General features: G+C 42.4%; 1 protein-coding gene across 1 annotated transcript in view; it reads right to left on the bottom strand.

Annotated features, from left to right (window-relative positions):
- LOC118422378 (dystrophin-like) overlaps nucleotides 1-26,698 on the bottom strand; it is a 102,740-nt gene that overhangs the window by 3,625 nt on the left and 72,417 nt on the right. Inside the window, exons 7-33 of the mRNA XM_035829898.1 lie at nucleotides 26,094-26,174; nucleotides 25,588-25,703; nucleotides 23,097-23,239; nucleotides 21,854-22,102; nucleotides 19,655-19,837; nucleotides 18,887-19,068; nucleotides 18,216-18,366; nucleotides 17,069-17,159; nucleotides 16,422-16,534; nucleotides 15,594-15,719; nucleotides 14,775-14,957; nucleotides 13,138-13,271; nucleotides 12,601-12,775; nucleotides 11,978-12,244; nucleotides 11,449-11,487; nucleotides 11,104-11,284; nucleotides 10,518-10,663; nucleotides 9,566-9,778; nucleotides 8,816-8,929; nucleotides 8,095-8,250; nucleotides 7,535-7,705; nucleotides 6,947-7,123; nucleotides 5,356-5,490; nucleotides 3,277-3,429; nucleotides 2,554-2,715; nucleotides 1,749-1,877; nucleotides 479-652 (exon numbers count right to left, since the gene is read on the bottom strand). Of these exons, the coding sequence (XP_035685791.1) occupies nucleotides 479-652; nucleotides 1,749-1,877; nucleotides 2,554-2,715; nucleotides 3,277-3,429; nucleotides 5,356-5,490; nucleotides 6,947-7,123; nucleotides 7,535-7,705; nucleotides 8,095-8,250; nucleotides 8,816-8,929; nucleotides 9,566-9,778; nucleotides 10,518-10,663; nucleotides 11,104-11,284; nucleotides 11,449-11,487; nucleotides 11,978-12,244; nucleotides 12,601-12,775; nucleotides 13,138-13,271; nucleotides 14,775-14,957; nucleotides 15,594-15,719; nucleotides 16,422-16,534; nucleotides 17,069-17,159; nucleotides 18,216-18,366; nucleotides 18,887-19,068; nucleotides 19,655-19,837; nucleotides 21,854-22,102; nucleotides 23,097-23,239; nucleotides 25,588-25,703; nucleotides 26,094-26,174 (4,144 nt within the window). The remainder of the gene's footprint in view (nucleotides 1-478; nucleotides 653-1,748; nucleotides 1,878-2,553; nucleotides 2,716-3,276; nucleotides 3,430-5,355; nucleotides 5,491-6,946; nucleotides 7,124-7,534; nucleotides 7,706-8,094; nucleotides 8,251-8,815; nucleotides 8,930-9,565; nucleotides 9,779-10,517; nucleotides 10,664-11,103; nucleotides 11,285-11,448; nucleotides 11,488-11,977; nucleotides 12,245-12,600; nucleotides 12,776-13,137; nucleotides 13,272-14,774; nucleotides 14,958-15,593; nucleotides 15,720-16,421; nucleotides 16,535-17,068; nucleotides 17,160-18,215; nucleotides 18,367-18,886; nucleotides 19,069-19,654; nucleotides 19,838-21,853; nucleotides 22,103-23,096; nucleotides 23,240-25,587; nucleotides 25,704-26,093; nucleotides 26,175-26,698) is intronic.

Genomic DNA, 26,698 nt, shown 5'->3' with positions numbered 1-26,698 from the left:
ACAGAGGACACGTTATCTGGTGTTTATGTTGTCTTTATGTGAAACACTTGTGCTGCATGTTGGGATTTTGCAAGTAAGATCAGGTCAGGACAGCACATTTGATGTTACATGAGGTTTCGTCTTTTACAGTAAAATCCCGCATGGCAGTTTCAACTGCGAACACTTCATATTCTCAAATTTGCTTTATCAAATCCCTGCAAATGTTTGCCTCTTTACAGTGTTCTTGCGACTTCTCAGAAAAAAGTTACAACATGACAGCATCTCACCATACAGATGTCGAGTTGCCCCTGTACCATCTCAGTCTCATGGTGCTTCAGCTCTAGAACACCCAGCTCCTTCCCATAAACAAACAAACTAACAAACATCTCACCATACAGATGTCGAGTTGCCCCTGCACCATCTCAGGCTCATGGTGCTTGAGCTCCAGCACTCCAAGCTCCTTCTCATAAACAAACAAACAAACAAACAAACATCTCACCATACAGATGTCGAGTTGCCCCTGCACCATCTCAGGCTCATGGTGCTTGAGCTCCAGCACTCCAAGCTCCTTCTCAACGTTGTTCAGGATGTCTCGAACGCGACCCATCTTCGGCTCGAAGTCTGCCGGCTTCTGGTACTTGCGGAACTTTGCCTTTATCTCAACCATTCGCTTCTGTGGAGACAGTAAGGAAAAAACTAAATTAGAACCAATGGATATGATGTTGAATTCTTCTTATATCATATCCACCAGAAAAGACACACATTTCATTCAATGAGAAATGCACCAGAAGTTAGACATCCAAATCAGGTATTCAAATTTTCAACAGACAACTCTGAAAGGTAAAAAGTAGAGTTTCACTGAAAGTTGACGTCCGAATCCATATCGATGTTGGCCTATAACTTTTAGTCCTTTGTTCAGACAAGAACTCCATGCTAACAATACATTTCCATATATATAGATGACTTGAGTAATGGTAGATTGTGCTTCCAAACACTTACATATACATATCAAAAGCAACACTTCTATTCATCAATCAATATTGTGAATGGTACTAAAAAAATCATCACTCTCTAACAAACCATCGCGCCTGACATAAGCTCCCTATCCCCCATCCTGACAGCTCTTTGTGCAAATCCCGGACTCACATATCCCTTTTTAATGCAGTGTTTCTGTTACAAGGTGGAAGGGGGCAAGGGGGTCACTCAATTCTTCAACAAATTATGACACACTCCGATGAGCAGAGGGGAATGGAGATGTTCCAAGGTCAGAGTGACACATTCCGGTAATATTAGAAGGGCAAATCTGTTTAAAAAATCATGGCGCCCAGTTGGGCCTTGAGCAGAGGAGGAAGTCGTGACTCGAAAGGGTCAATGTAAAATCTACAGATTTCTTGATAGACACACAGAATTTCAACATTTGACATTTGTGCTTATTGTTCAAAGAAGTGTTCATGCAGATTTTACCAAATTAAAAGAACATTACAGCAGAGGTGTTTTCTAAAAAATGAAATGCTTTGGTGGTGTTATGTTCAGTGTTTTTGTTGTGACCTCTCCCATTGTGAAAATGTTTCTCAGTATTTCAACCTCGAACATACAACCACTGTGAACACTCCATTTTCTCCCTTCTGCAAAATTATATCCCTGAGAACAGTAACCTGTAACTGTCAACAAGTACTTGGGCATTCATCGTATTCATCATCATCATCATCGTCGTCTTAAAAGACTTCTCGAAAGAAAATTTTGGCCGAGGACACTGGAATTTAGCTGACCTGCAGTATCTCAGACTGCTGCCTGATCCTGGTGGTGGCCTCTGTGCTGCCCTCCGTCATCAGTGCCTGACATTTCCGCCCGATCTCCTCCAGGTCTTCGTCTCGAGCATCAAACTCGTCCTGTAGTTGCTGCGACAAAACACAAGAAATCAAAATTAGAAGACTTTTTTTTTAGATTGAAGTAGCTTGTACAGTCCAGTGGTTACATTGCCCTGCATCTGGGCCAAGAAGTTGTGAGAAAATCCAAAATGTGTCGTTCATTACCATAAGTGCTAGAGAAAAAGGTTGCAGTCCTTGCATTTTCTTCTTCTTTTGGTCAAATGGAAAGAACTCATTTTTTCAGTCAGCCAAAAGACTTGAAACATTTCCCTACCATTACAGAAAAACTTAAACATGGGTTAAGGAAGGAAGACACTGCAAGAACCTACTGAGCTAACAAGGACAAACCTCAAAGAGGGCTTAGACCATTGCAGTGAGGAAGATAACTATATGGGAGCATGCAATGAACAGGACAAAGTGGAGAGAGTTGAAGAAAGACTGATTGCAGCTGCAGGGTGTCCAGACCACTGCAGCAGCGGAACACAGTGGAGTACTACAGTAGAAGCCGCTTAATTGCACTGCCTATTTGCCAGTGCATTAATTTTCATGCAATTATCCGGGTGGTGCAATAATGCGAAGTTATCCAGCTGGACCACACCGGTTCGGGATTTGGGGATTCTGTGCAGTTAACAGAAGTGTGCGTTTATCCGTTGTGAAATAAACTGGCTTCTACTGTACTACTATTACTACCATACTAATTCAATACCTCAAACTCCTCAGGCACATCGGAGGAGCAGACGCCCGAGGTGATGCGCGAGTGCAGAAGCTTGTCTGTCCGTGTGAACCAGCGCTCCAGCTCAAGCACATCCTTCTCCAGGTCCTGGGCACTGGCAATCCGCTGCTCAAGGGCTGTCTGGCGCAGCTTAGCCTGGGGACAGGGATGATTTTAACAGTTAATTGTGGTGTCCTGTTGGTTGAACTCTTTGACCAAGAACCCATAGGTCTTGGTTTTGAATACCATGACATGAAAGCACTTTATAAGACTTTCCTCACTTCAGTCAGGTGTAAAGGTTGGTACCTAACTTGTGGTAATTCAGCAACTCCAGACAGAATCGTTTGCTTCATCGCATACCGCACGTTTGATGGGTTCTTTAACATGCGTGGGGTGTGGCTCTCCCCAAACATGGGACCTCCATTTAACATCCCATCTGAGGGATGGCCCTAGCCTAAACTAGGTTCTCATTATCACTAGGTTCTCAAGTGAGGAAGGCCGTGTAATAAAGTGCCTTTCCCAAGGCACAAGATCGGTGCCACGGCAGGATTCGACTTTACCTTGAACACTGACCTGTTGCAGCAGAGTGTTCCATCTTGAGATGAAGGTCGTGACCTCCGTCTGAACAGCCTCCACCAGAACCTTAACCTTAACCAGTACAAACTAGTCATGTACAAGAATTCTCCTATATCCTGTTCTGTGACCTTGAACCCTGACCTGTTGCTGCAGAGTGTCCCATCGTGAGGTGAAGGTCGTGACCTCCGTCTGTACAGGCTCCACCAGAACCTTGTGCTCCACCAGCTGCTGGGAGATCTCCTGGATCTTGTCCCTGTTGTCTGACGGGTGGTTCCGCACGTGGTTCTCAAGGGCCTGAATTCGAGAAGAAAATTGTCTTATTCCTGAACTAGAAAAGAATATCCTGAACAGGTAGCACAGAGGAGCACACACAAACACACCTACACACAGACACATGTCTGACGGGTGGTTCCGCACATGGTTCTCAAGGGCCTGAATTCGAGAAGAAAATTATTTTATTTCTGAACTAGAAGAGAATCGTAATGTCCTACAACTGTACAAATGCCTACTGAACATGTATCACACAGGAGCAAGCATGGGTGCATGCATATGTATATACACACACACACTCAGACACACACACTCACACACTCACACACACACAAACACACACACACTCAGACACACACACACAAACACACTCAGACACACAAACACAAACACACACACTCAGACACACACAAACACACACACACACACACACACACTCAGACACACACACAAACACAAACACACACACAAACACACACACACACAAACACACACACTCACTCACAGACACTCAGAGACACACACACATGCAGACAAACACACAGACACATGCATGCACTCTACTCACACACACCCTCATACACACACATACACACTTACTCCCTCTCTCTCTTTCATACTTACTTTCATACAAACATATATTTCATTACATATGTTTCATACAATCATCATTATTACATTGCTAAAAACAGTCATCTTCAGAACGGGATAATATCCCACTGTCTATACCATGCATGCTGTGTTGTGATGTAACCACCACTGAAGTGAACCCACCCACCTGCTTCCTTATCCTTCGCCTTCTCTTTAGCAAGAATCAGAGGAAACAAAATCAACGGCATTTAGGACAACTACTGCCTATACAGTACACATCCACACTTCCTCGCCTTACGAACAGTGTAAAGACCTCTACTGCAACCTTTTCTCGGCTAGGCATACGTAAATTCAACCATTGAGGTGAAGTTAAATGATGCCCAGGACATGTATAAGTCTGTCGCTACTAGTCTGTGTAACACAAACTCTGCAGTCCAGGGCTGTAACTGGCGAGATTTAATCAGGCTATGTCACTAAATTTTGGAGAGAAAAATTGCGTAATCACAATTCCCGACTATTCAATGTAACAACACAGAGCAATCTCAACAGCATCATGTATTAGGACAGCAATTCCAGTCTTAACAGTTTTTAGAGTCAAAGAAATAACCCACGACATAAACCAAGAAAACCCAAGACATTACCCAAGAAAACCCAAGAGATTACCTGAGAAAACCCAAGTCACTACCAAAGAAAACCCAAGACATAACCCAACAAAACCCAAGACATTACCCAAGAAACCCCAAGACATAACCCAAGGAAACCCAAGACATAACCCAAGAAAAGCCAAGACATACCCCAAGAAAACCAAAGACATAACCCAAGAAAACCCAAGACATTACCCAAGAAAACCAAAGACATAACCCAACAACAAAACCCAAGACATAACCCAAGAAAATCCAAGTCATAACCGAAGAAAACCCAAGACATAACCCAAGAAAAGCCAAGACATACCCCAAGAAAACCCAAGACATAACCCAAGAAAACCCAAGACATTACCCAAGAAAACCAAAGACATAACCCAAGAAAACCCAAGACATACCACAAGAAAACCCAAGACATAACCCATGAAAACCCAAGACATAACCCAAGAAAACCCAAGACATACCCCAAGAAAACCGAAGACATAACTCAAGAAAACCCAAGACATACTCCAAGAAAACCAAAGACATAATCCAAGAAAACCCAAGACATTACCCAAGAAAACCCCAGACATAACCCAACAACAAAACCCAAGACATAACCCAAGAGAACCCAAGACATGACCCAAGAAACCATAGGACATAACCCAGGAAAACCCAAGACATTACCCAAGAGAACCCAAGACATAACCCAAGAAAATGTTGCCTTGTAGCTACTCACATCCAGAGCTTCAGATATTTCCTCTGCATCTCCGCCCACAGCCTCAGTCTGTTGGGTCTTAGTCTCCAGGGTGGACAGCCAGGATTGCTCCTGTTCTAGTAACACCTGGAACTGCTGCCACAGGGTCCACACCTCCTGTAGGGTGGAGAAATTAAACACAGACATTAGTGGACTATTACTTCAGTCTGTTGGGTCTTAATTTCAAGGGTGGACTGTAACATTTGTTCCTGTTCTAATAGCAACTGCATGGAACAGCTGCCACAGGGTCCACACCTCCTGTAGGGTGGAATAATAACAACACAGACATTAGTGGACTATTACTTCAGTCTGTTGGGTCTTAATTTCAAGGGTGGACAGCCAGGATTGCTCCTGTTCTAACAACACCTGGAACAGCTGCCACAGGGTCCACACCTCCTGTAGGGTGGAGAAATTAAACACAGACATTAGTGGACTATTACTTCAGTCTGTTGGGTCTTAATTTCAAGGGTGGACTGTAACATTTGTTCCTGTTCTAATAGCAACTGCATGGAACAGCTGCCACAGGGTCCACACCTCCTGTAGGGTGGAGAAATTAAACACAGACATTAGTGGACTATTACCTCAGTCTGTTGGGTCTTAATTTCAAGGGTGGACTGTAACATTTGTTCCTGTTCTAATAGCAACTGCATGGAACTGCTGCCACAGGGTCCAAACCTCCTGGAAGATGGAAAAAACGAAAACACAAACATTATCACACTTGTTTCGGCTAATACATTGTCCACTATTCCTTAAGAGCGCAGGAACTTTATCACAAACATTCAAAACTTTTGGTTACTGTCCTCGTACTTCAGCTGTGTCTCATGGCAGATATAATTGCATAAATTTTGTCAATCATCTCGGACACATATTTAGGACAGACACACATGCTTGATAAACATTTGTATATACATCTAACCTTCCTAGAGGGAGATAGAGATGTTCAACCTCTTTGAAGTAGATTGGTGTAACACAGAAGTTCATTTGTTTGAACGAAAAGCCTTCTACAGATGCCTGTTACAGGCAAAAGAGAAAACGGCCAGTTCAACGTTGCTGTTGCATACGACTTCCCCCCAAACTGATCACGGTAGGGGACAGATCGGGTCTACTTTGTATGCATAAAAAGCTTTGACTATTTAAGAATATCACACCTAAAAGGGTGTAAGAGAACTTGTGTGCAGTCCCCATTGAAAAAGTGCTGAAATGGGTACAATAAGAGGAATACGATCTGAAGGATTTCTTTAAGAGGTGCCCTGGAACATCGTCTTGAAATTGTTGTATGATCACAAACTTAGGTATTCTTGGGATGTCAGAGGATCCAAACCAAGAACATCAAGGTTCTGGGCCATACACAATAACCCTAACACCAACACAACACCACAAATGCTATACTTCCGATACGTTTGTGCATAAAACTTCGTAATAGAAGTTGAATTAATCTTTACTGCTGGATACTACAATATTTAGTCATCAGACGTTCCAGGCAGCATCCACTGTCTATCATCAGTAAAATGAAAATAAAAGTATACAAGAAATAAGGGAACAAGGAATATGCATTAATTTTCGTTGTATGTACCTGTGAAACCTCGTAGCGCTTGTTCACGGTGTTGTACAGCACAGTCCATCTCTCGTTGACCACCTGCAGGTCATTGCCGAGTCCGCCCGGGCTGCCAGTCTTCGTCGCCATCTCGTTACCAACGGTGTTCAGGGCCTTCAGATCGGGTTCTTTCTTGTCTAGGTCTGCTTTTAGTTTCTGAGAAGAAGACATACAAAGAATTTGTCATTCTGATGTCATAGAAATTTATCTATCATATTCTCTGAACCTAATTCATCAATGTAAGACAAAAGAATAAAGGCATAGACAGACTAGCAAGTTGTGTAATGAAAAAAAGTTGTACTCCTTATACAAAACCTCAAATCATTTTCAGCAACTACTGTACAAGGGGATATGTTTGTTTTGCAACTCTCTGTGGTTTTAAGTTTGGGTTTGAAACTGCCATGAAGGATTTTACTTTTACTGGAAAAGCAGTGGTTTTAAGTTTGTTTGCATCACTGCAAAAATCGCAAACATAAATCTACTGCCAACATTTCCCCTTCACTATTTTCTAAGAAAAATTCATCTTTGGCCACACATCTAGAGAAAAAAACGAGGAAACACTCCTACCTTATATTTCTTGATCCTGGGCTGGATGTCATCAGGGTCCTCCAGAGGCCCGTCTTCCTTCAGTCCCTCCTTCTCCTTGTCAGTCAGCCACTCGCTGAAGGCCTCCAGCTGCAGCTGTAAAGAGCTCGTCTTCTTCATCGCTCCCTCAAGACTCTGCTTCTGAGACTTTTGCTACAGGATGGGAAAAGATGTGTGAATTACGTCAGGAATAAAGATAAAGCGATAAAGAGATCACCGTGAAAACAGCAAGTATAAATCCTCTGCAAACATTTCCACTCTTAGTACAGAATCTATGATATTGACAGAAACCTCTGTATCAGCATGAATCATAATATTGCTAGTATTTGTTATAAGGATTGACAGAATCTGCCTGCCAAATTATGCATCTATTGCAAATTTGACAAGTCCCTGGGGACCAATCAATGTTACCTCTTTGACCATGTTTGTCATATTCAGAAACATCAGTAGTGTTGGCTACAAGTAGAAGGAGAAATCACAAACTGTCCGGAATTTCAGTGCTTTAGAAATACTACAAATATGGACATTTCTAGTTTTAATACCTTCTTGGTGATGGCGTCCCAGCGTTCGTTCAGGTCCTTCAGCTCCTGCTTGAGTTTCTTGGAGAAGTCGGGGTGCGCCTCAGGCACCAGCCTCTTCCCCGCCTCGTTCACGTTGTTCATGTTGTGCTGGAGGGAGGCGATGTCCTTCTGAAGGGACTGTAGTTAAAAATAAAAGTTATGATGCATTTATGAAGCTCACATTCAGGAACAGTTAAATGTTTACCTTTCTCTACACTTGAGCCCTGATCCTCAGCTTACAGCTGGCAGCTGGCTTTGGGATGCCAGTTACTTCATGGAATAACACTGTCATACAGCATTTTGGCATCATTTGCTTGGCTAACTAGTACAGCAAAGCTGAACTGCAATTGCTGCCATTTGTTAACCTTTCCGTTAACCTCAATACAACAGTAACTGACTGTAAGGTTATGTACTGCTTATACACGCTTCAACTGATACCTGCAGATTCTATACTACATAAGATTCTATAAACAAAGATGTTGTATTGGCAGAGATTTTTCCTCTAGAGGACGACCAAATCTGACACTTAAGAAAGTATTGGAGGAGGTCAGTCGGTCTTAAGGACCACAACCTGCTAGCCGCCATGTTAGATAGAGATGCATGGTCAGACATCATTAATGGCACCTCTTACGAGAACAAACTGAACTGAACTGTACTCAACAATAATGCCGTACTAGTTTCAATGTGTGATATGTTTTCGTACCTTGCTTTGTTCTAGCTGAGCCTGTAGGGTTTCTGTGTCACCTACTGCTGCCTCTTCTGAGTGGATGTACACATCCACCTCATCCATCCAGGTACGCAGGCCATCACCTTCTTTCTACAGGGGAAGGGAAGGACACATACATCAATGTAGGTTAGACATCCAGGTAATAAGATACACAATGCAACAGTTAATCAAACGACTTAAGAGGGAAGGAAGAGACATCACCAAAGCGTCAATGTAGGTTAGACATCCAGATAGATAAACAAGGTAACAGTTACTCAGGCAACTGGATAGAATTTGAAAACGGTCCGATATTTCAGGTAGCATCCACTGTCTTTTGTCTGCTACTGAGTAAGACCTATATATATTTACATAGATGCAGTCAACAGGTAAAAATACGGACATAGTTGAGCAGTATTAATTTTACAATCAGTTTTCAATTTTGGAAGTGATATACATGCAGGAGGGTTTGGAAATACTCCAGACACTTTTTCGGATGGGACTGCTCAAGAGCTATAGTAGAACAAAAGTAGAAAACTTATATTTTTCACAACTATGCAAGTCAGATCAACATTCTAACAAGACATCTAAAGAATCTTGGTGGATGCAGAAGACATCCAAGTAGCTGTTTCTATACCTGATATTGCGTAAGAAGCTCGACCCCCTTGTCCAGGTGTTCCAGCATGTCCTCGGTCATGGCGCAGACGTTACTCTTTCAAAATGAACAAACAAACAAACAAACAAACAAACCTGAAATTGCGTGAGGAGCTCGACCCCCTTGTCCAGGTGTTCCAGCCGATCCTCTGTCATGGCGCAGACGTTACTCCAGCGCTCGTTCAGCCCGTTCAGCTCCTTCTGCAGGCCGCGGGACCGGTCCGGCGGGGAACTCTCCACCACCTGCTTCCCCGTGGTGTTCACGAAGTCCAGACTCTTCTGCTGGTCCTTCAGGGCCTGCTGTACCTCCTGGGAACAACAAACATTTATCACATGAAAGCTCATCTGTACATGTGTTGGTATAATCCATATTGAAGTTTTTAACAGTCAATCAACCCAAAAAAATTTCTCAGCTCGAATTTTCGGTCTTTCCAGAGTCACGTGTCCATAGGTCACATGCTCAGAGTAATTGAATCACCACTCCTGACGAAGGTCAACGGATGTGCGACCGAAAATTCAAGGTGAGAAATTTTTCTGTGTTGAATGACAGTTAACTTAAATATTGTTAAATGTTTAATCTAAACATTTATCACCTTTGTGACCTGCATATTTGTGATTAGCATAACTTCAGAAATTGTAGATGGATCTTCATACCAGTAGGTATAACTATTATTAACACTTATCATACAAACATATATAACTGCACAACACAAAAAAAAAAACAGGAAAATAATACATGTGGAAGATACTTTTACTCATTTTCTTAATTTTCAGACAACTCATTTCTGTATTTATCTTAAGTACACAGAACAGTAAAATTATCTATATCACAAAGACAATAATTTAGAAAAACTTGCAACAGAATGTAGATTAAGGTCAATATATCATTGAGAAAGCACTGAGAAATTCAGAATTCAGAATTGGGGTACCTTACAACTTCAGACAGCTCTAGGTTTTAGACATTAAGTACAGAAAGTGTTTTTACTGAGCATCTGTTTGCATTAGAAATCCTGAATACATCGATGTTGATGATGACAAACTTGTTTACCTTAAACTTCTGCTGTTGATCCTTCATGGTGGGGATGTCAGCGATGTAGAACTTCTCCGTGGTGAGGAGAGACTCCACGTTATCGATCCACTGTGTCAGCGCCTTCATGGCCTCCAGGTACTGTTTAGGAGGGGCCTGCTCAAGAGCTGTGGGAGAAAAAGGAGAAGTTCTATTTTTCACATTAAAAGGATGCAAGCGAGGACAATGTCTCAGTAAGGAATCTGAAGCTAACTGCCTTACTATTGCCAGCGTAGAGGCACAAAAGAGTACTAAGTTAGTATGTGTGTATAGATGAAATTGGCAACGCAAGCACACTTATCTGTATCTATATAGCCGGTATAACGGACCTTTGGCGTAACACACCAGCTTCACAGGCATGCGGTGCGGAAGCTTAGATTGTCATATGTTCATATGTAAGTACATTTGTATTTATAAGCTTACGGTTGCCCCAAAATTCCAAAAGCAAATGTTTTCAAGAAACTTTTTTACCTTGGCATTCTGAGGTCAAGGTAAAAAAAAACTGAGTGGAAGTCAAAGGTCAATTTGATACGTGTTGGAAGCATGGAAAGTTTTTTTTTTAAATCACCTTTGGTGAGGTCCTTCTCCCTGGCGGCCATCTTGGCCACCAGTTCCTCCCACTGCAGCTGGAACTGAGTCAGGTCCTGCTGCAGGTTCTTGGGCGGGTCTGAGGAGTCCGCCAGCTGAGAGCCCAGGCTGTTCAGCTGCTCTACACGCTCACTGTGTGCTGCCATGTCAGTAACTTCAACCTGGGGACAAAGAAAGAACTACTGAACGTACTACCTGAAACTTTCTCACATCTTACTCACGCTCACTGCTCACTGTGCGCCGACATGTCCGTAACTTCAACCTGGGGGAGGGAGAAATAACTATTGAACATCCAGCCTGAAACGTACTCAAAGCTAACTCATGCAGACTGCTTAGTGTGCGCTGCCATGTCCGTAACTTCAACCTGGGGGAGGGAGAAATAACTATTGAACATCCAGTCTAAAACAGTCTCAAATCTACCTCACACTCACTGCTCCCTTTGCGCTGCCATGTTACTCATTTCAACCTGCCGGGACAGAAGAAGCTGCATTTAAATACGATAAGAAACTGCTGCAGTTTGGACAGGGCGCTCCGGGAAGTAGCCAATCAGCTATCATATTGCACTGATTATATTGGCCAATCAAAGTACAGAGTTCAATAGCCTTGTCGTGACCGTCACCCAAAGAGCACTCTTCCTCACCTGAAGTTCGTCCATCTGTTGTTTGATCTTGACTGCATCGTCGTCCAGGCTTCAGAAAACATGTTCAGACGAGCTCAATGATATTATGATTTGTAAGTAAAATCCCCCCTATGACAAAAGGCAATTTGTGTGGTTCAAAAGTCTATTACATTATATAGCTGTTACATGAACAGTCCATACTCAAACCCAAGATTTTCTGGAATGTTGCTCTCACCTGTAGTTCATCCATCTGCTGTTTAATCTTGACTGCATCGTCGCTGGGCTTGTCCTGTCCCTGCAGCCAGGTCATCTTCCTCCCGGTGACGTCCCTCAGGACGTCCAGCTCCGTGTAGAACTGCTTACACAGTCGCGCCATCTGAAGCTTTCGCTTCCGGTCGTTGATCAGCACGCAGATCTCGTTCCAGCGCTCCATGAACGTGTTCAGGCGCGTCTCCAGCTGAATCTTGTCATCCTCTTCCTCGATGAGGGTTTCGCCGGTCTCCTGGATTCATATAGACATTTTATGTTACAATTCTAACCCTATATCCATACACAAAATAAAACAAAAAAAACAACAAGCTAAAAGCCACAGACCGGAAGTGTGACATCAGCATAGGGTCAAAATATGGAATTTTGTCGTATAAATCGAAGCAGAAATGATTTATCTTATTTAATTACGCTACCTTGATTTATGTCTATCACCAATTTTGAGTTCACCCTATGCTTGCTTTCTGTTAATTGAAGGTCATAATTATGTTCTATAATTCTGTTAATATTTTGCATTATTCTAATCTGGACTCCAGGAAGAATAGTGATGTATCACTAATGGAGATCATAATAAACCAAACCAAACCAAACCTGGATGGTCTGTACGCGGCCCTGATAGGACATGATGTTCTCGTCCAGCTGGTTGAACTTGTCGGTTTGAGCCTGGAGGCTGTTTGAGGTAGCTGGGTTGGTGTAGGCGGGCGACAACAGCAGGGCCTCTGTGTCGTCGATCCAGGCAAGAAGTGTCGCGATCTCGCTGTCAAACCTAAACCAAGAAAAGTGAGGCCATCTTTATACACTTCAAGACTTCAACTCAACTTTTAAACTTTTCAAGACTGCTGGAAAGCTGCAAAAATTTACAACTAACTTTTGAAACTACCACAAACTTGACAAAGTAGCAGCACCCCACTTACTTAAAAGTGCATTTGCAATACTAAAGCATTAATGACATACACACTATCAATGAAGATTAAAAAATTGTCTGGAAATATCCTAAAGCTTATGACAAGTTAAGAGTTACATTGATACATAAACGAATGTTCCAATTTCATTTTTTTTAAATAGCAACTGAACATGAAAAACAGCATTGCTTTCAAGAATGTACAACGGTAAAGGATATCATGTTACCTCCTTCTCTGCTGGCTCACTGCTTTCTTAGGAGGTGGTGGCGGCGGTGTTTTCTGGGTCAGTTTCTGAGTCATCTTGGTGACCGTCTCGGTGATGGTGGTCGTCTTCTTCGGGACGGCAGCCGAGGCAGACATCTGCGGGATCGAGAGCTTTATATAACAGGTGTGGCGTCAGTAAAGCAGGGAGAAGTGGAGGCATGATGGAGTCAGGGTTAGACAAGTTTATTGGCACAGTCGCCCAGGGACAAGTCAAAGCGCCAATAGGGCGAGTGCATGTCCTCTCATAGTTACCCAATTTGGTGTTGGATTAAATCCACCAATGAAATTTTTCAATTGGTAAATGTGGGTAGATATTGGTCCAGTTACAAGCTTTCAAAGTGCCTTTTTTCATGAATAAAAGGATTTCCTTGCAGCATGTAAAACCGTAAGAAATATGGCATTTAAATTTTGGTTTAAAGTTGCTTTGGGAGAGGACATTTTTTCATGTACTTGCAGTAAAGGGGAATAGAATTTTTTTTAAACTTGTCCAACCCTGCTGAAAACCAGTTAGTACCAGTGATTCTGTATCACTGGGAGCGTGCAGGCAGGCAGAGTCACATAGAAAATATGACTTGGAAATAAAAGTTTTCCAAATGAACAATGCAAAAGACAGGCACAACTCGCAAACTGTCACTGCATAGCCTATGTTAGCTTGGGTTCGCCGTGTATTGGAATGATAATAAAAAAACAGATATGTACAAATGAACAAGTAAACATGGTTTGGGCCGTTTTTAAAAAGTCATGTCAAAAAACAAATTACAAATTAGACTACTATTCTTTGATCAATACCATCGAAATGCATTTCAAGGAATAGTCATGTGAGTTTAAAGCATGTGCCAAAATTCTCATCCAAAAGGTGCACGAAAACTAAGGCAGTGACATCTTGGCAAAATGCAGCCAATGAGCAAAAACTGCCTCACCGGATGCATGCCAGCGTGCAAATAACCCTGTAGACACACAGGAGAGACACAAGACATGTCACAAGGAAGTTAGAACTCCTTAAGATGCTGCCAAACGTCTTGGGACAAAAGTGGAGGAGTCAACCAACTGGATTTGTTATTACTGTGGGTGGGTGATCTAATTCAGGGATCTATACATTGACTGAACATTCAGTACAAGAATAGACACTCAGACTAGACAGTCAGAGGGAAGAGTTATGTATACATCAAGGCTATAGCCAATTATCGTCTTTCTGTCATTTGGCAAAAAGTGTGGAATGACGGAAAAATGTGTAAGGACTATCACATCAACCTTGACTGACAAAAAAGAGTGAGTCAAGATATTGAATTTTCCAAATTTAGATAAACGAAACCCAAACACAGGCCTACAAAATTTAGAAATTACAAATTTTCACACTCTGATGGATGGAGATAATTGTTTTTACGATTTTTCTGCTGGAAAAAAATTGAGCTAGCTAGAGCCCTGAAGTATATTCAAAGGAGACAGAGGTATGTGACAATGCAAACATGCTGATCATCTTTGCGTTGTTCCATTCCAACCGACAACAACATCTACACCAATGTGTACATCCGAAACAAACAATGCGACAATGCAGACATGCTCGCCAAGTTTCCGTGCGAGCAGTTACGCCATCTTTACCAGTTTACTGTAGTTCTCCATCTTCTGCACAATGGCATCCCAGCGCTGCGTGAACTCCTCGATCTTGCCCTGAATCCCCTCCACGGCAGAGGAGGAGCGGTCCAGATGCTGCACAACCTCCGCAGCCTTCCCGCTCAACACCTGGAAGGTCGGCTGCTTGGCCTCCATCTCATGTTCTAAAATCTGTAGAGTGGGGAGGGGGGCAAATTGTTACCAATACATTCCAAAGTATGGGTATGCAGGAAAAATTTTCAAGGTCAACAGCTGGAAGGTCGGCTGCTTGGCTTCCATCTCGTGTTCTAAAATCTGTCGAGTGGGGAGGGGGGCAAAATGTTACCAATACGTTTCAAAGTATGGGTATGCAGGAAAAATTTTCAAGGTCAACAGCTGGAAGGTCGGCTGCTTGGCCTCATCTCGTGTTCTAAAATCTGTCGAGTGGGAAGGGAGGGGGGATCATCATTAGGAAGTGGAGTTGCTTGGTCATCATTTCATGTTCTAAAATCTAATCTAAAGTGGGGAGGGGGCAACCACTAGCAGCTACATTTATGCAAAAAGTACATTTATGCAAGATAATTAAATAAACACTTTCAAGGTCAACATCTAGAAGGTTGATTTATTTCTTGGTCCTCCAATTTTGAAAATAAATTGAAAACAGAGTCTTGAGGACTGTGCCTTTAGTGCATAACAATTCATGGCGTAAAGAATGAGAAAGATGTTTTCTGTTTTCATCTTGACAACTTCCTAAAATGGCAGAGACCAAGGAAATAGACCGGTATGCCCTTATTACAAGTTTTGTAACCTAACCCTTTCTCTCCGTACCTTTAGTTTCTTGACCTGTGCAACAATGACGTTGGGGTCGCTGAGGTTGGCGTGCTGCATGGTCTGCAGAGCCCCTTCCTTGTCGGTCAGCCAGTCGTGGAAGTCCATCTGCTCCAGGTTGAACACCTGTTCAGGAAAGAACAAAAAATGGTCATGCCTTCAAATGCCTGCAACAAGATGCCACCCAAAGCGGGATCCTAAACTCAACCCATAACCACAGGTTTGGGCTTAGTAGATTTTCAACGAACAACAACCATGGAAGAAATAGTCATGTCTTCAAGTTTCAGAGTTATCAAAACATAAATGAGGCCTACAAATATGTGTCTATCTCTGGAACTATCGTAAACTTTATACATGTAGATACAGATGAAGGAGCTGATATGTAATGCTAAAAGGTACTAGGTGTTTATACTGTTTATACAGAATATACAGAAGCTGTTACACCAAGAGCAGTTACAATAGATACAGATACTGAAGCTAGTGTGTTACGCCGAAAGGCAGTTATACCGGCTATACAGATACAGATACTGAAGCTAGTGTGTTACGCCGAAAGGCAGTTATACAGGCTATACAGATACAGATACTGAAGCTAATTGTGTTGCGCCAAACGGTTATACCGACTATAAAGAAACAGATACAAAATCTGGTGTGTTACACCAAAGGAGGGTTATACTGGCTTACGCCAAACGTTGGTACCGTATATCTAATCTATAGATACAGATTTAGGCATTGAAAGGTGTTTATAACATTATACAGATACATGCAGAAGCTGGCATGTTACACCTAAAGGAAAATATACCGGCTATACAGAAACAGAAAGATACAGACCTGCCATCGCACCAGCACCTCCTGTAGCACCATCCAGCGGTCCTCCGTCCACTTACACACCCAGGCCCACCGCTCCCCCAGGTTCTGCAGCTGTGCCTCCAGGGCTTGGGTGGCTGTGAGAGGGCACAAAAACTGTTAACTTTCTCAAATCTAACTCATGCAGACTGTTCAGTGTGCGCTGCCATTTCTGTCAACTCAACCTGGGGAAGGGAGGAATAACTACTTAACATCCAGCCTGAAAAAGTATCAAATCTAACCCACGCTCACTGCGATAAGAGATACATACAGTTTGGTTAACATAAACTGTGCAAGGGAGAGGATCTAAGATTGCAATGGAGCGTTCATGCTAATTCTAAGCTTGCAGCTGAAATTACCATGCAGGATTTCAATGTAATTGTGTGGTTTTCCTTAAGATGTGAAGACGACGCTGCGAAATGCTTTGCTTCTACAGTCTACTGAAAAAGGTGTGTCAAACAACCTCAAATTCTCTTCTCTACATGCTACTGAGATAAAAAGACTGGAATAAGTCTCCAAAGACAGATGAACAAGCAAAACAAGGGGAGCAAACCATCTACACGATGAACATCACAGGATGAGGACTGACGAGGACAGGGAGGGACTACATAGTGTAAGCAGTCATCACTAACCATTCTCAGGACTGTTCTCATCCACCACCACCACCATATGAGTCAGGGAGTTCACCTGCAGTTGCTGAGTCTCCAAGCCTTCCTGAAGCGTCTGCAAAAAAAACAATAGTGTTTCATCGAGGTCACCTGAGTTGCCGAATGGCAGCTCGCTGCAGACACTAGCGACAGTCGTATTACCGAATGGCAGTCACTCCAGACCATTAAGATTTAGCCCTGCCTATTGTAAGCTCCTCACAATTCAGTCCCTCCCTCGGAGAGAGAGGTCTGCCCACCCAGTAACAATAACATACTGCGGGCAACAGTGCTTTATTGTTAGTACAACTCTTGGACCACGTCTTTTCACTTCTCTTCACAGTTTGGCCTTGGTCCACAACACCTTTGCTCAGGGAAGAAACATGTCAAGCGTCTCGTGTGGTGTCAACCACCTGTTCTAAGTTCTTGGCAAGGAAAACGTCTTGCATACTGATCTTTATCTTTTCTTGCCTTTTATCTTTCAAGACAAAAATCTTGAGACACAATGCTGCTAGCTTTCCGTGACATAAATTGCTTTAGGAGTTGTATACACAACAACTGCTAGTGCTAGACACTGTTGCCTTGCCTATAGCCAAAGCTATGGGTCACGGTAACTGGACTCTGCTTGTCTCTGACTTGTATGGCTGGTATGTGCTACCCCATAGCACGGCCCGTATACACAACAAACACTGAAGTACACACATCTCACCCCCGCTAATCTGTCTCTGTCTGTTGTGTGCTTCAGACATGGACTATCATGTCTGAGAGACCTCTTCAGAATAAGCAGCAGGAAAATGTGGGATTGTGTGAAAACAGAACAATAAATCTGCAAAAGGAGGTTGAAAATTTTTTCTGTCCCACACATTGTTTAGTAGCACATGTTGTTGATTTCATTTTAGAGGAACGTTTATTAGGAGTTTGTTAAGAGATTAACTTCATGCCACAGAGATTTTTCGGATGGACTTATGAATTTTTTTCTTATCCCAACAAGCAAATTTCTGTCGCAAGGACAAAGGGATGGGTCCTGGATACTCTTGCTTTACCCCTTGACATGGGTGAGGCCTAAATACTCATTGTTTTGTCTTTATATGCTTCAAGCGACCTTAAGGAACAACATGGCGGCATGACAACCTACCTTGTGTTCTTCCACCTGCCTGCGGACCTGGTCAAGGTCGGGCCCGATGCCCTGCGTGTCCATGACCTTGATACGCTGTTCCGTGCCGGACAGCCAGGCGTCGAGCTGGTCCAGCTGCTTCTGCTGCAGGTTCATCAGCACCTCATGCAACCTGAAGGTTGATACAACAGTGGAATGAACATTTATTTCAAGGTGAGAGAAAACATTTTTGTGAGACCACCAGAACCATAATACAGTGTCTCTTTGAAGGTAGCAGGACACAATTTTTGGCCGATGGGCTTCAAACTGTAAAAATTCCAGTTGGTTCTAAAGGTTCATCAGCACCTCGAGGAGCCTGAAGGTCATACACAACAGCAGAATGAACATTTAGTGCATGGTGAGCCAAAACACCTGTGTGAGACCACCAGAGCTATTCTTTACATCTTATGTTCTTTTCATTCTTGACATCTTTCATTCTTTTTCATTATTTACATCTTTTCATGCTACTCGCAGGTGTGATCAAGAATGTTGTAAAAAAAAAAAAACAGTGGTATTCTCACTTGGACTGCCTGTCCATGGAAAGTAATGTACTAGACAGCAGCTGTACCTTTCTAAATCTGCCCCAAATCTGCTCCTTCTTAGACAGTGATAAGAAGTGGCTAAGGAAGTAGTAAAAACAGTGAATGTCTCACTTGGACTGCCTGTCCATGGACTGGACGCGGAGCACCTCCCAGCGGCTGTTGAGGAGGCTCATCTGCTCCCGGATCTCGTTTTCCTCGTCCTCCGTGATCTTCCCCTCCATGATCAGCTGGTTCCCGGCCTGGAGAACGCTCCCCACGCGGCTCTGGTGGGATGTCAGCTCCATCATGAAGCTCTGAACAAACAAACAAATAAATAAACAATTCAAAACTTAAGACTACAAGCAAGAATTGGCCTGCAGCAGCTCCCCACATAGCTCTGGTGGGAGGTCAGCTCCATCATGAAGCTCTGGAGAGACAAAGAACGATTCAGAACTTTCATACACATACTATAAACAAGAATTGGCCTGTAGCATGCTCCCCACACACACTACCATCATGAAGCTCTGAAAGATATCAACAAGAACCGATATCGCTTGCCAGTTGTCACTCACCTAACTTTCCTGTCTTCCAAGGGTTGGACATTGTGAGATGTTGTTCAGGTCTGATTGGCTTTTTGCAGGGTCATTTTGTGAATATCTGACACTGTCTATCCATCTCCTCTTGGGGTGACCATGAGGATTCTGGCCCACTACAGATAAGTTCATACGATCAGTTTTATTTAACCCACCTCGTGTTCATGGAACTGGTCCTTCACATCGTCTCCAGATCGGAGATGTCCCCCTGATGCTAGAGCTTCTCCTCACAACCAGTGAAAGATTAGCTAGCCTATTCCTTGAGCTTAAACTGATATGAGATCAAGTTCAGTTCTATTTTACCCACCTCGTGTTCATGAAACTGGTCCTTGACATCATCCACCAGGTCGGAGATGTCTCCCTGATGCTGCAGTTTCTCCTCCGCGGCCAGGAGCCAGGCCAGGACCTCCTCCAGAGCATTCTGGTAAGCTCCCAGGTCCACTCCGCTTCTCTGGCGAGCGGGGCTCGCACGGGTGGCCCCCTGCGTCTGCTGTACAACAAACACAACACGGAAACTCAGCTCTGTTGTCAAGCAACATCAACTCATAACTACACCAGATGCCATAATACTACCACATCAGAAAAAGTACACAAATTTCAAGTGATGTACCAATGGATATTTAGGTATCAAAGACAATCTTGAGAAGGCCTCTATTACAAAGTTGTTTTTTTTTCTATGTGGCAGTATTATCGCACCTGGGGGAATTATGAGAGATCATGTTAAAAAGCATCGTCTTTAAAGTTTAAAAGTAGAGGAAAATAGGATTTTCTACTTAATTCTGGCAGAAGCCTGATAAACAATTCACTTCATTCTCTTGGACGTAAGATTTGTTGCATATTTGACGTAATTGTAGTAGCTTGGACATAATTTGCAAGTTAATTTCACAGCATTCTGATTATGAATGTACAGTACAGCAATGAAATGTATTGAAACCAGATTTTGGCGGCAAGATCCGGACTTCAAAATGAGTTAAGTATCTCTGGGATCATTGAAACTTTGCATGGTATGAATTATGGAAGACAGTTTGACATACAACATTTCGCAAAATCACAGCATCATCACTAAACAGGAGCAAAGGCAAAAATTGCGCGGCAGTTTCTACAGCAAGTCTGTCTCCAGTTTTAGATTTTTTTTCGTACAGCTCATTTGTTTTGGAGCCAACGTTGTTAGTTTTCATTGTTGTTTTTTTAGCTGAAGAAAACACATTTTAATCAACTTCATGCCACAAAGTTCAGATTTCAGGATCGTCGGTGGGAATTTTTGTTGGTTCCAACAAGGAATGGAAATTCCGGTTGCAGGAACAAATAACTTTTCTGGCTGATAAAACAGCTGAATTTGCCTTGATTCAAAACTCCTGAAGTCAGTACAGGATTCAGATGTTTGTGTAGATATGATTTCAATACAAAGTTCTCAAAGAGTGGCAAATCTCGCATCCAAAAATCTGAACTTCCTGGCATGAAATTGATGAAAATGTGTTGTCCTCAGCAAAAAGCAACAGATTCAATAAGGGAGGGACGGGTCCTTTAGAAGGCAAACAAGTATTTTTCCATCCCGTGACGAAATTCAGATTTCCGGGAAATTTTGTTGGTCCCAACAACAAATGGAAATTCCGGGACAGAGGGACGGATTCTGGAGACAGCCCTGCTCTACGCCAGGGCTCTAGCCAGCTCGAATTTTTTTTCCGTCAACCAATTCCCATTGTCGCGAAAACACTATTCCAGGAGTAAGGGAGACTGAACTGAGACCTTGAAAAACTGGTATTAATGAGATTATCGTATGCGAAAGGGCACCGACACACATTGTCAACAATCATGACAATAGCAAAACAAACAGTGTGTGGCTTTTACGGCAGTGGACGGCGTCCCCAAGCCGCCTGTAGCTTCCACCAAGGAGCTTTTATCAGATTTTTGTCCGTCAAGGTTGACGGATTGGTTTAAAAAATTTTCCGTCACATGCAGCAAATTTCCGGCAATTGACGGGAAAACGGACGCTGGCTAAAGCCTTGCTCTACGCTCTCTAGAGCAGCAGCAGCAGTGAAGGCAGCTAGGCGAGAAGACAGGACGGTTGTCGGCACCCCACACCACAAGAACGCACCTCTGGAATGGAGGGTGAAGACTGACTGCAAAAACAAGTGGCCATGAGAGACTCTACTCAAGGGCAAATGAAGGTCATCTGGGTGGGTCGTCCACTTGGAAATGTTTCATACTTACGAGTAACTTTAAGTCCTGAGTATTGAATTTTCCTCCCAATTCAAAAGTCATGAACCCAGTACAGGATTCTTTGATGGATTTCAATGCAAAGGTCTCAAAATGTGGTAAATCTGGCATTTTTTTTAATAGAAATCTCAGACGACTTTGAAATATGTCAAACAGGCAGGAGGATTAAGAGCGATCCAAGAATGTCCTTCAATCTTTAAGGAGTTTCTGTGACCTTCACAACCCTCGGGATAGGGACTGAAGATGGGAAAAAACACAAGGAGATATCAGAAATCCTTGGCTGAGTGACCTTGACTTGTTGAACTTCTTGTTTGAGTTGATGAACCTCGGGCTTCACTTGAACCTCTTGTTTCACTTCCTGTTGTTTGACCTTGGTGGTTGTTTGACCTTGACCTTGTGTGACCTTGGTGGTCACTACTTCCTGTTTGACCACGACCTGGCTTTCGTTCCGTTGGATGGTGACCGTCGAGGTTTTGGTCACGGTACCATCCACCAGAACCTCTGTCTCCTGCTTGTTGCTGACGGTTTTTAGCGCCCTCTGTGGAATTGTGCAAGAATTACAGTACAACTTCAACACTGCCTCTTGCCTTCAGTGCTTTGAATTCAGATCTGAGACGCACATTTATACGCACTTCTGAGACCGTTTGAAAGTTTAAAAAAGCCCTTTGCTTTGTTGAAGAGGGTTAAACTTTGAAAACTTGATTTGAAACGGAAAATACCACAAGAAACAAGTAAATTCATTTTTTTTCAAATTCTTCAAGTTTTGAGCTAAAATTACTTATGTTTGAGGCATATGTACCTGTATATACTCTGATAAACAGAGAGAAACCATTTAAGAGATATTAAAGATGAATTTTAATGATTTTTAATGAAAAAATCTGAGAGAAAAGCACTGAAAACTGCATAAGGAGGCATCCAACAATAGCCACAACAAACCATCAAAAACTTCTGCAACCACAACCTTGAAAAACACCTTACTCAAGAGTTAAAGGTTAAGGAGTCGTATTAGAACATCTTCTAAGAAGGCAATTCAGATCTGTGAATAATTATATCAGGTTGCCTACGTCACTGGATAACAAGGCTCTTTGTACACAACCAGGACTAGTGTTTTATCAGTTGCATCTGTTAACAGCGCCACCTACGCTGCAGTACATAACAGAACCAGTCTAATTAAAAAGGCAACATTTTTGCAAAAAATGCAGAATGTTTTTCCTCTAGCCTTGTGTCAAGCTACTGGTATACACTACTATAGTAGCATGTTCGAGTGTAAAAAAAATAGGGCTATGAATGGGGGTATCGGAGTAACCTGACATGATAGCCAGCTCAGGTAGACAGCCCTGTAAACCTTTTCTGCTGGGAGGAAGAAAGAAAAAGAATGCATCGGCAAAAACAAGATGTTTTCTCCTTCGGGAGAACATAATTACCCTGAGGATGGTGACAGATGTTGATCTTCAATAAACCACTTGGTAAATGATTGTGCACAAAGAGCTTTGTAACCCAGAAACTGGAGATAACAGAGTCGAGGCACAAACCTGCTTGGCGGCGTAGCCCGGAGCAGACACCTCCAGGGCCTCCTGCATGGCCTCCTGGGTTATCTTCTGGTGCGGCAAGACTTGGAAGAACAGCGTCACGTACATGATGATGGACTTCTTGTCTGGGATTTCCACATTCACATCTGACAGGGAAATATTAGAATAATGAGTTACAACAATGAATTAGACTATTGCTGAAAATACTACAATAATAATGAGTTACAATCATGTGACTGTCACTTGAATAATATTGGTGACAAAAGACTGTAACCGATCGTGAGTACCTAAAGGGACAATAATCCAACTCTGTTTACAAAATTATATAGAATGATTGATATGTAATGTAAAGAAACGCTGGCCTAAATTATACGGGAATCGAGTGACTGTAACCCAATAACTTCAGCAAGAACATTCTAAAAGTATTAACAGTAGTTTTCTTATTGGATTACTCTATAAACTATGCCAATCCATGTCTGTATATATAAAAATATGTCGTTATGTAAAGAACCCCTGGCCTGAATAACACTGGAATCCAGTGACAGAAACCCAGTAACTCCAGGGACAAGTTCAGGCAGATGGTATGTGTCTGATGACTTTAGAGCAGTCAGGGTCAAGGCAAGAGTAATGATAACACCACCCTAATGAGTTACAGACAACATCGAGAACAGCTTTGCAGGAGTTAGGCAGCATCGTGTGCCAGGGCTCGAAATACTGTAAATACATTAAAATTTTAAGTTCGCAGGAATTTACTCTCGTGGTAGCGGGAAAATGTGTTTGCGGTGGTTTTAAGTTAACAGTAGCGTCATAGACAGAAATCTCATACAATAATGGAAAAATGTTCGCGATGGTTTTAAGTTTGCGGTGAAGAGGTCACCACGGAAACCATGAACATAACACCATCATGAACGTTGCTGCATTTACAGAGATGTGCACCAGTGAATTGTTTTTCTGTGAGTGGTGCGCCAGTGTACCCAAATGTTTTCGCAGGTTTTTGTATATATAAAGATATGAAAGTATACCAGCATAAGTGTTGGAAAAATTTCTGTCATAGTACTTGTGCTTCGTAATGAACACAATGAAGCACTAGTAGTAATTAGTTTTTTTTTCTGATATTCTACTTTATTTCATGTGGTGCACCAGAAAATTTGCTGGCTCACCCAATTTATTATGTTGGGTGAAACAGTGAACCTAATCCCGAAAATGAACTTCAAGCCCTGTGTGTGAAGGACAAGTTTGACAGAGTGGAATGTGGTGTTGGCAAAGGAAAGGTACTCATGGGGGCAGGCTTGGAGATGTAAACTTTTAAGATGTTTCTTCACCTTTTCCCTACTGACATATACTGTAACTGACACATGTTAGATTGTTTGGAAGGCTATTTTTTTTATTGCTAATCTGCCATTCAAAACTTGTGAAAATATGTCGTGAAATCTGTGAGATTTCATTGATTTTACGTGACTCTTTGAAAGAATGCAGGAATGAATCATTTTATGTCCAAAACTATGTTTACACTTCTAAAATTGATCTTGTAAAGTTTATCTGTCTTGTAACAATTGTTTCTTTTGGTCCATGCTATCCTGTTGCTAAAACCTTTTGGGGACGGCATAACTGAAATACCGCATGGATGTGTCGGGAAGATTTGAGCTAAGCTGCCATTTCCCGAGCAAGAAATTTAAAACCGACAAAACAACAAGCTCTTAACATTTCTCAGCCTCAGCACACTCCAGTTGAGTGTGTTGCATTCTTTCAGATGCTCAAGTCAAAGTCTGACTTTCTGTGCAGTCTAGAATCAGGATTGTCACATTTACAAAATAGATTTGCTTGAAATGCTGAAAGAAAGGACAGAAAACTGATCTCAATTCATTTTAGCTCACCGGGGAGCTTATCTTTCATTTGTCATGACCGAGACGAAAGATGCTGTGTACAGTATTTACAGTACCGGTTCATCCTACCAAGGAAATCCCCCTGGCTCTTTTGGACAAGTGTACTGCAAAACTTTGAATATAGCTTAACATCCCATTGGACTTAGCAGCCCTTTCTGATAGCATGTCATTTCAGTAGCAACTCTATGTCCAGGGCAGGGTCTCTGACCTCTGAACTACACAAGCCGGTAAGGCCGAGCAAAACAAAATGTTGTTTCTGGTTAAGGCCTAAAAAATTTTGGGTCCGTCAGGGTTTAGCTAGAGTTTGTTGGGAAAACGGAACCAACACTTTTTTCTAGGTCTAAGTATTCAACTAAAGAAGAGTGCAAGGAAAGGAAATTCCCCTAGCTCTTTTGGACAAGTAGACAGCAAAACTTGGAACATAGCTTAATGTCCTGTTGGCTTAGCAACTCGAAAATTTGAAGTAGCATGTATGTTGGGTGAGCTTAACATTTGGGATTGAAACTCTCAAACTTTAAGTCGAAAGGAACAGTCACTAACCACAGGACTATGCAGCCTGTTGAGTATTCATCTAGAGGAGAAAGCAGGGAAAGGAGAAGGAGTGTTCTCACCTTCAGGGTCGAGGAGTCTGTCGATGTTGAGGTGCTCGTTGGCCACCTTGAAGGCGTGTTCCAGCCTCTTCTCTGTGCCCATCTTAGACAGGATATTATAATCAAACAGGTCTGGCCTGGGAGGGGGGGTGACAAGGTTCTGTCAACTCAGTTGCTCAATGAGTTTTGAGGTGCGGTATGCAAGTATACTTGTACTTCAGTGATAGTAAGAATCAACAGTTTGTTTGTTATTCATACAGTAACATTTAGCATCTTTTGCTAACAACATACAATAGGGTATTTCTTCGTATTCTCTGTGCAAGGACAGAGACCCTGAACTACTTGCTCAATGGCTAACATGAAAAGACCAGAAAGCAACTTTCAAACCGTACCTTCACATGTGTTTAGCGATTGAAGTTTTTGTTATATTTATCAATCACTTCATGGTTTGCAATTCTTTGGCATAGCATAGCTAAACAAGGCACACTTATTTAATTCCTTATACTAAGGAAAACCTCTTGACGTACCTGTACTTGTGGATGAGTGCATTAAAGGCATATCCATCCCTCCAGCTACTGGTGAAGTTAACAATGTCTACACTTCTATACCTGCAACAAAAGAAAAAAAATGTTGATTCCAATGAACACTGGTCATTACAAGTGAACTTTTGCAATAAGAGTACTTTTGCACCTTTTCTTAGAGAAGTGACCACTGAAAAACATGCTTGTTATCATTTTTGAATTTCACAATTTTTGCATAGCACTGCATGCTAAAGAATTGAGTGGTTTGCCATCTGATCGTAAAGTATTCACAGCCAGACACACAAACTGATACACAGACACACACATCTACAGACAAATATATATTAGACACACACACAGACAGACTGACAGATACACAAATAGGCAGACAGACAATAACTCACCCCTGAGTAGTTTGCCTGCACCAGGCGAGGAGAGTTTTCTCCAGGTTGCTTTGCTGTAGATCAGCCATCACACACACACACACACACACACACACACACACACAGACACACACACACACACACACACAGACAGACACACACACACACACACAGACAAACACACACACAGACACAGACAGACACACACACACAGACACACACACACAC

Source organism: Branchiostoma floridae, chromosome 9 (assembly GCF_000003815.2).
Source record: "Branchiostoma floridae strain S238N-H82 chromosome 9, Bfl_VNyyK, whole genome shotgun sequence".
NCBI classification, from domain to species: domain Eukaryota; kingdom Metazoa; phylum Chordata; class Leptocardii; order Amphioxiformes; family Branchiostomatidae; genus Branchiostoma; species Branchiostoma floridae.
The sequence above is the reverse complement of the archived record's forward strand: the minus strand, read 5'-3'. Positions and strand labels throughout refer to the sequence as shown.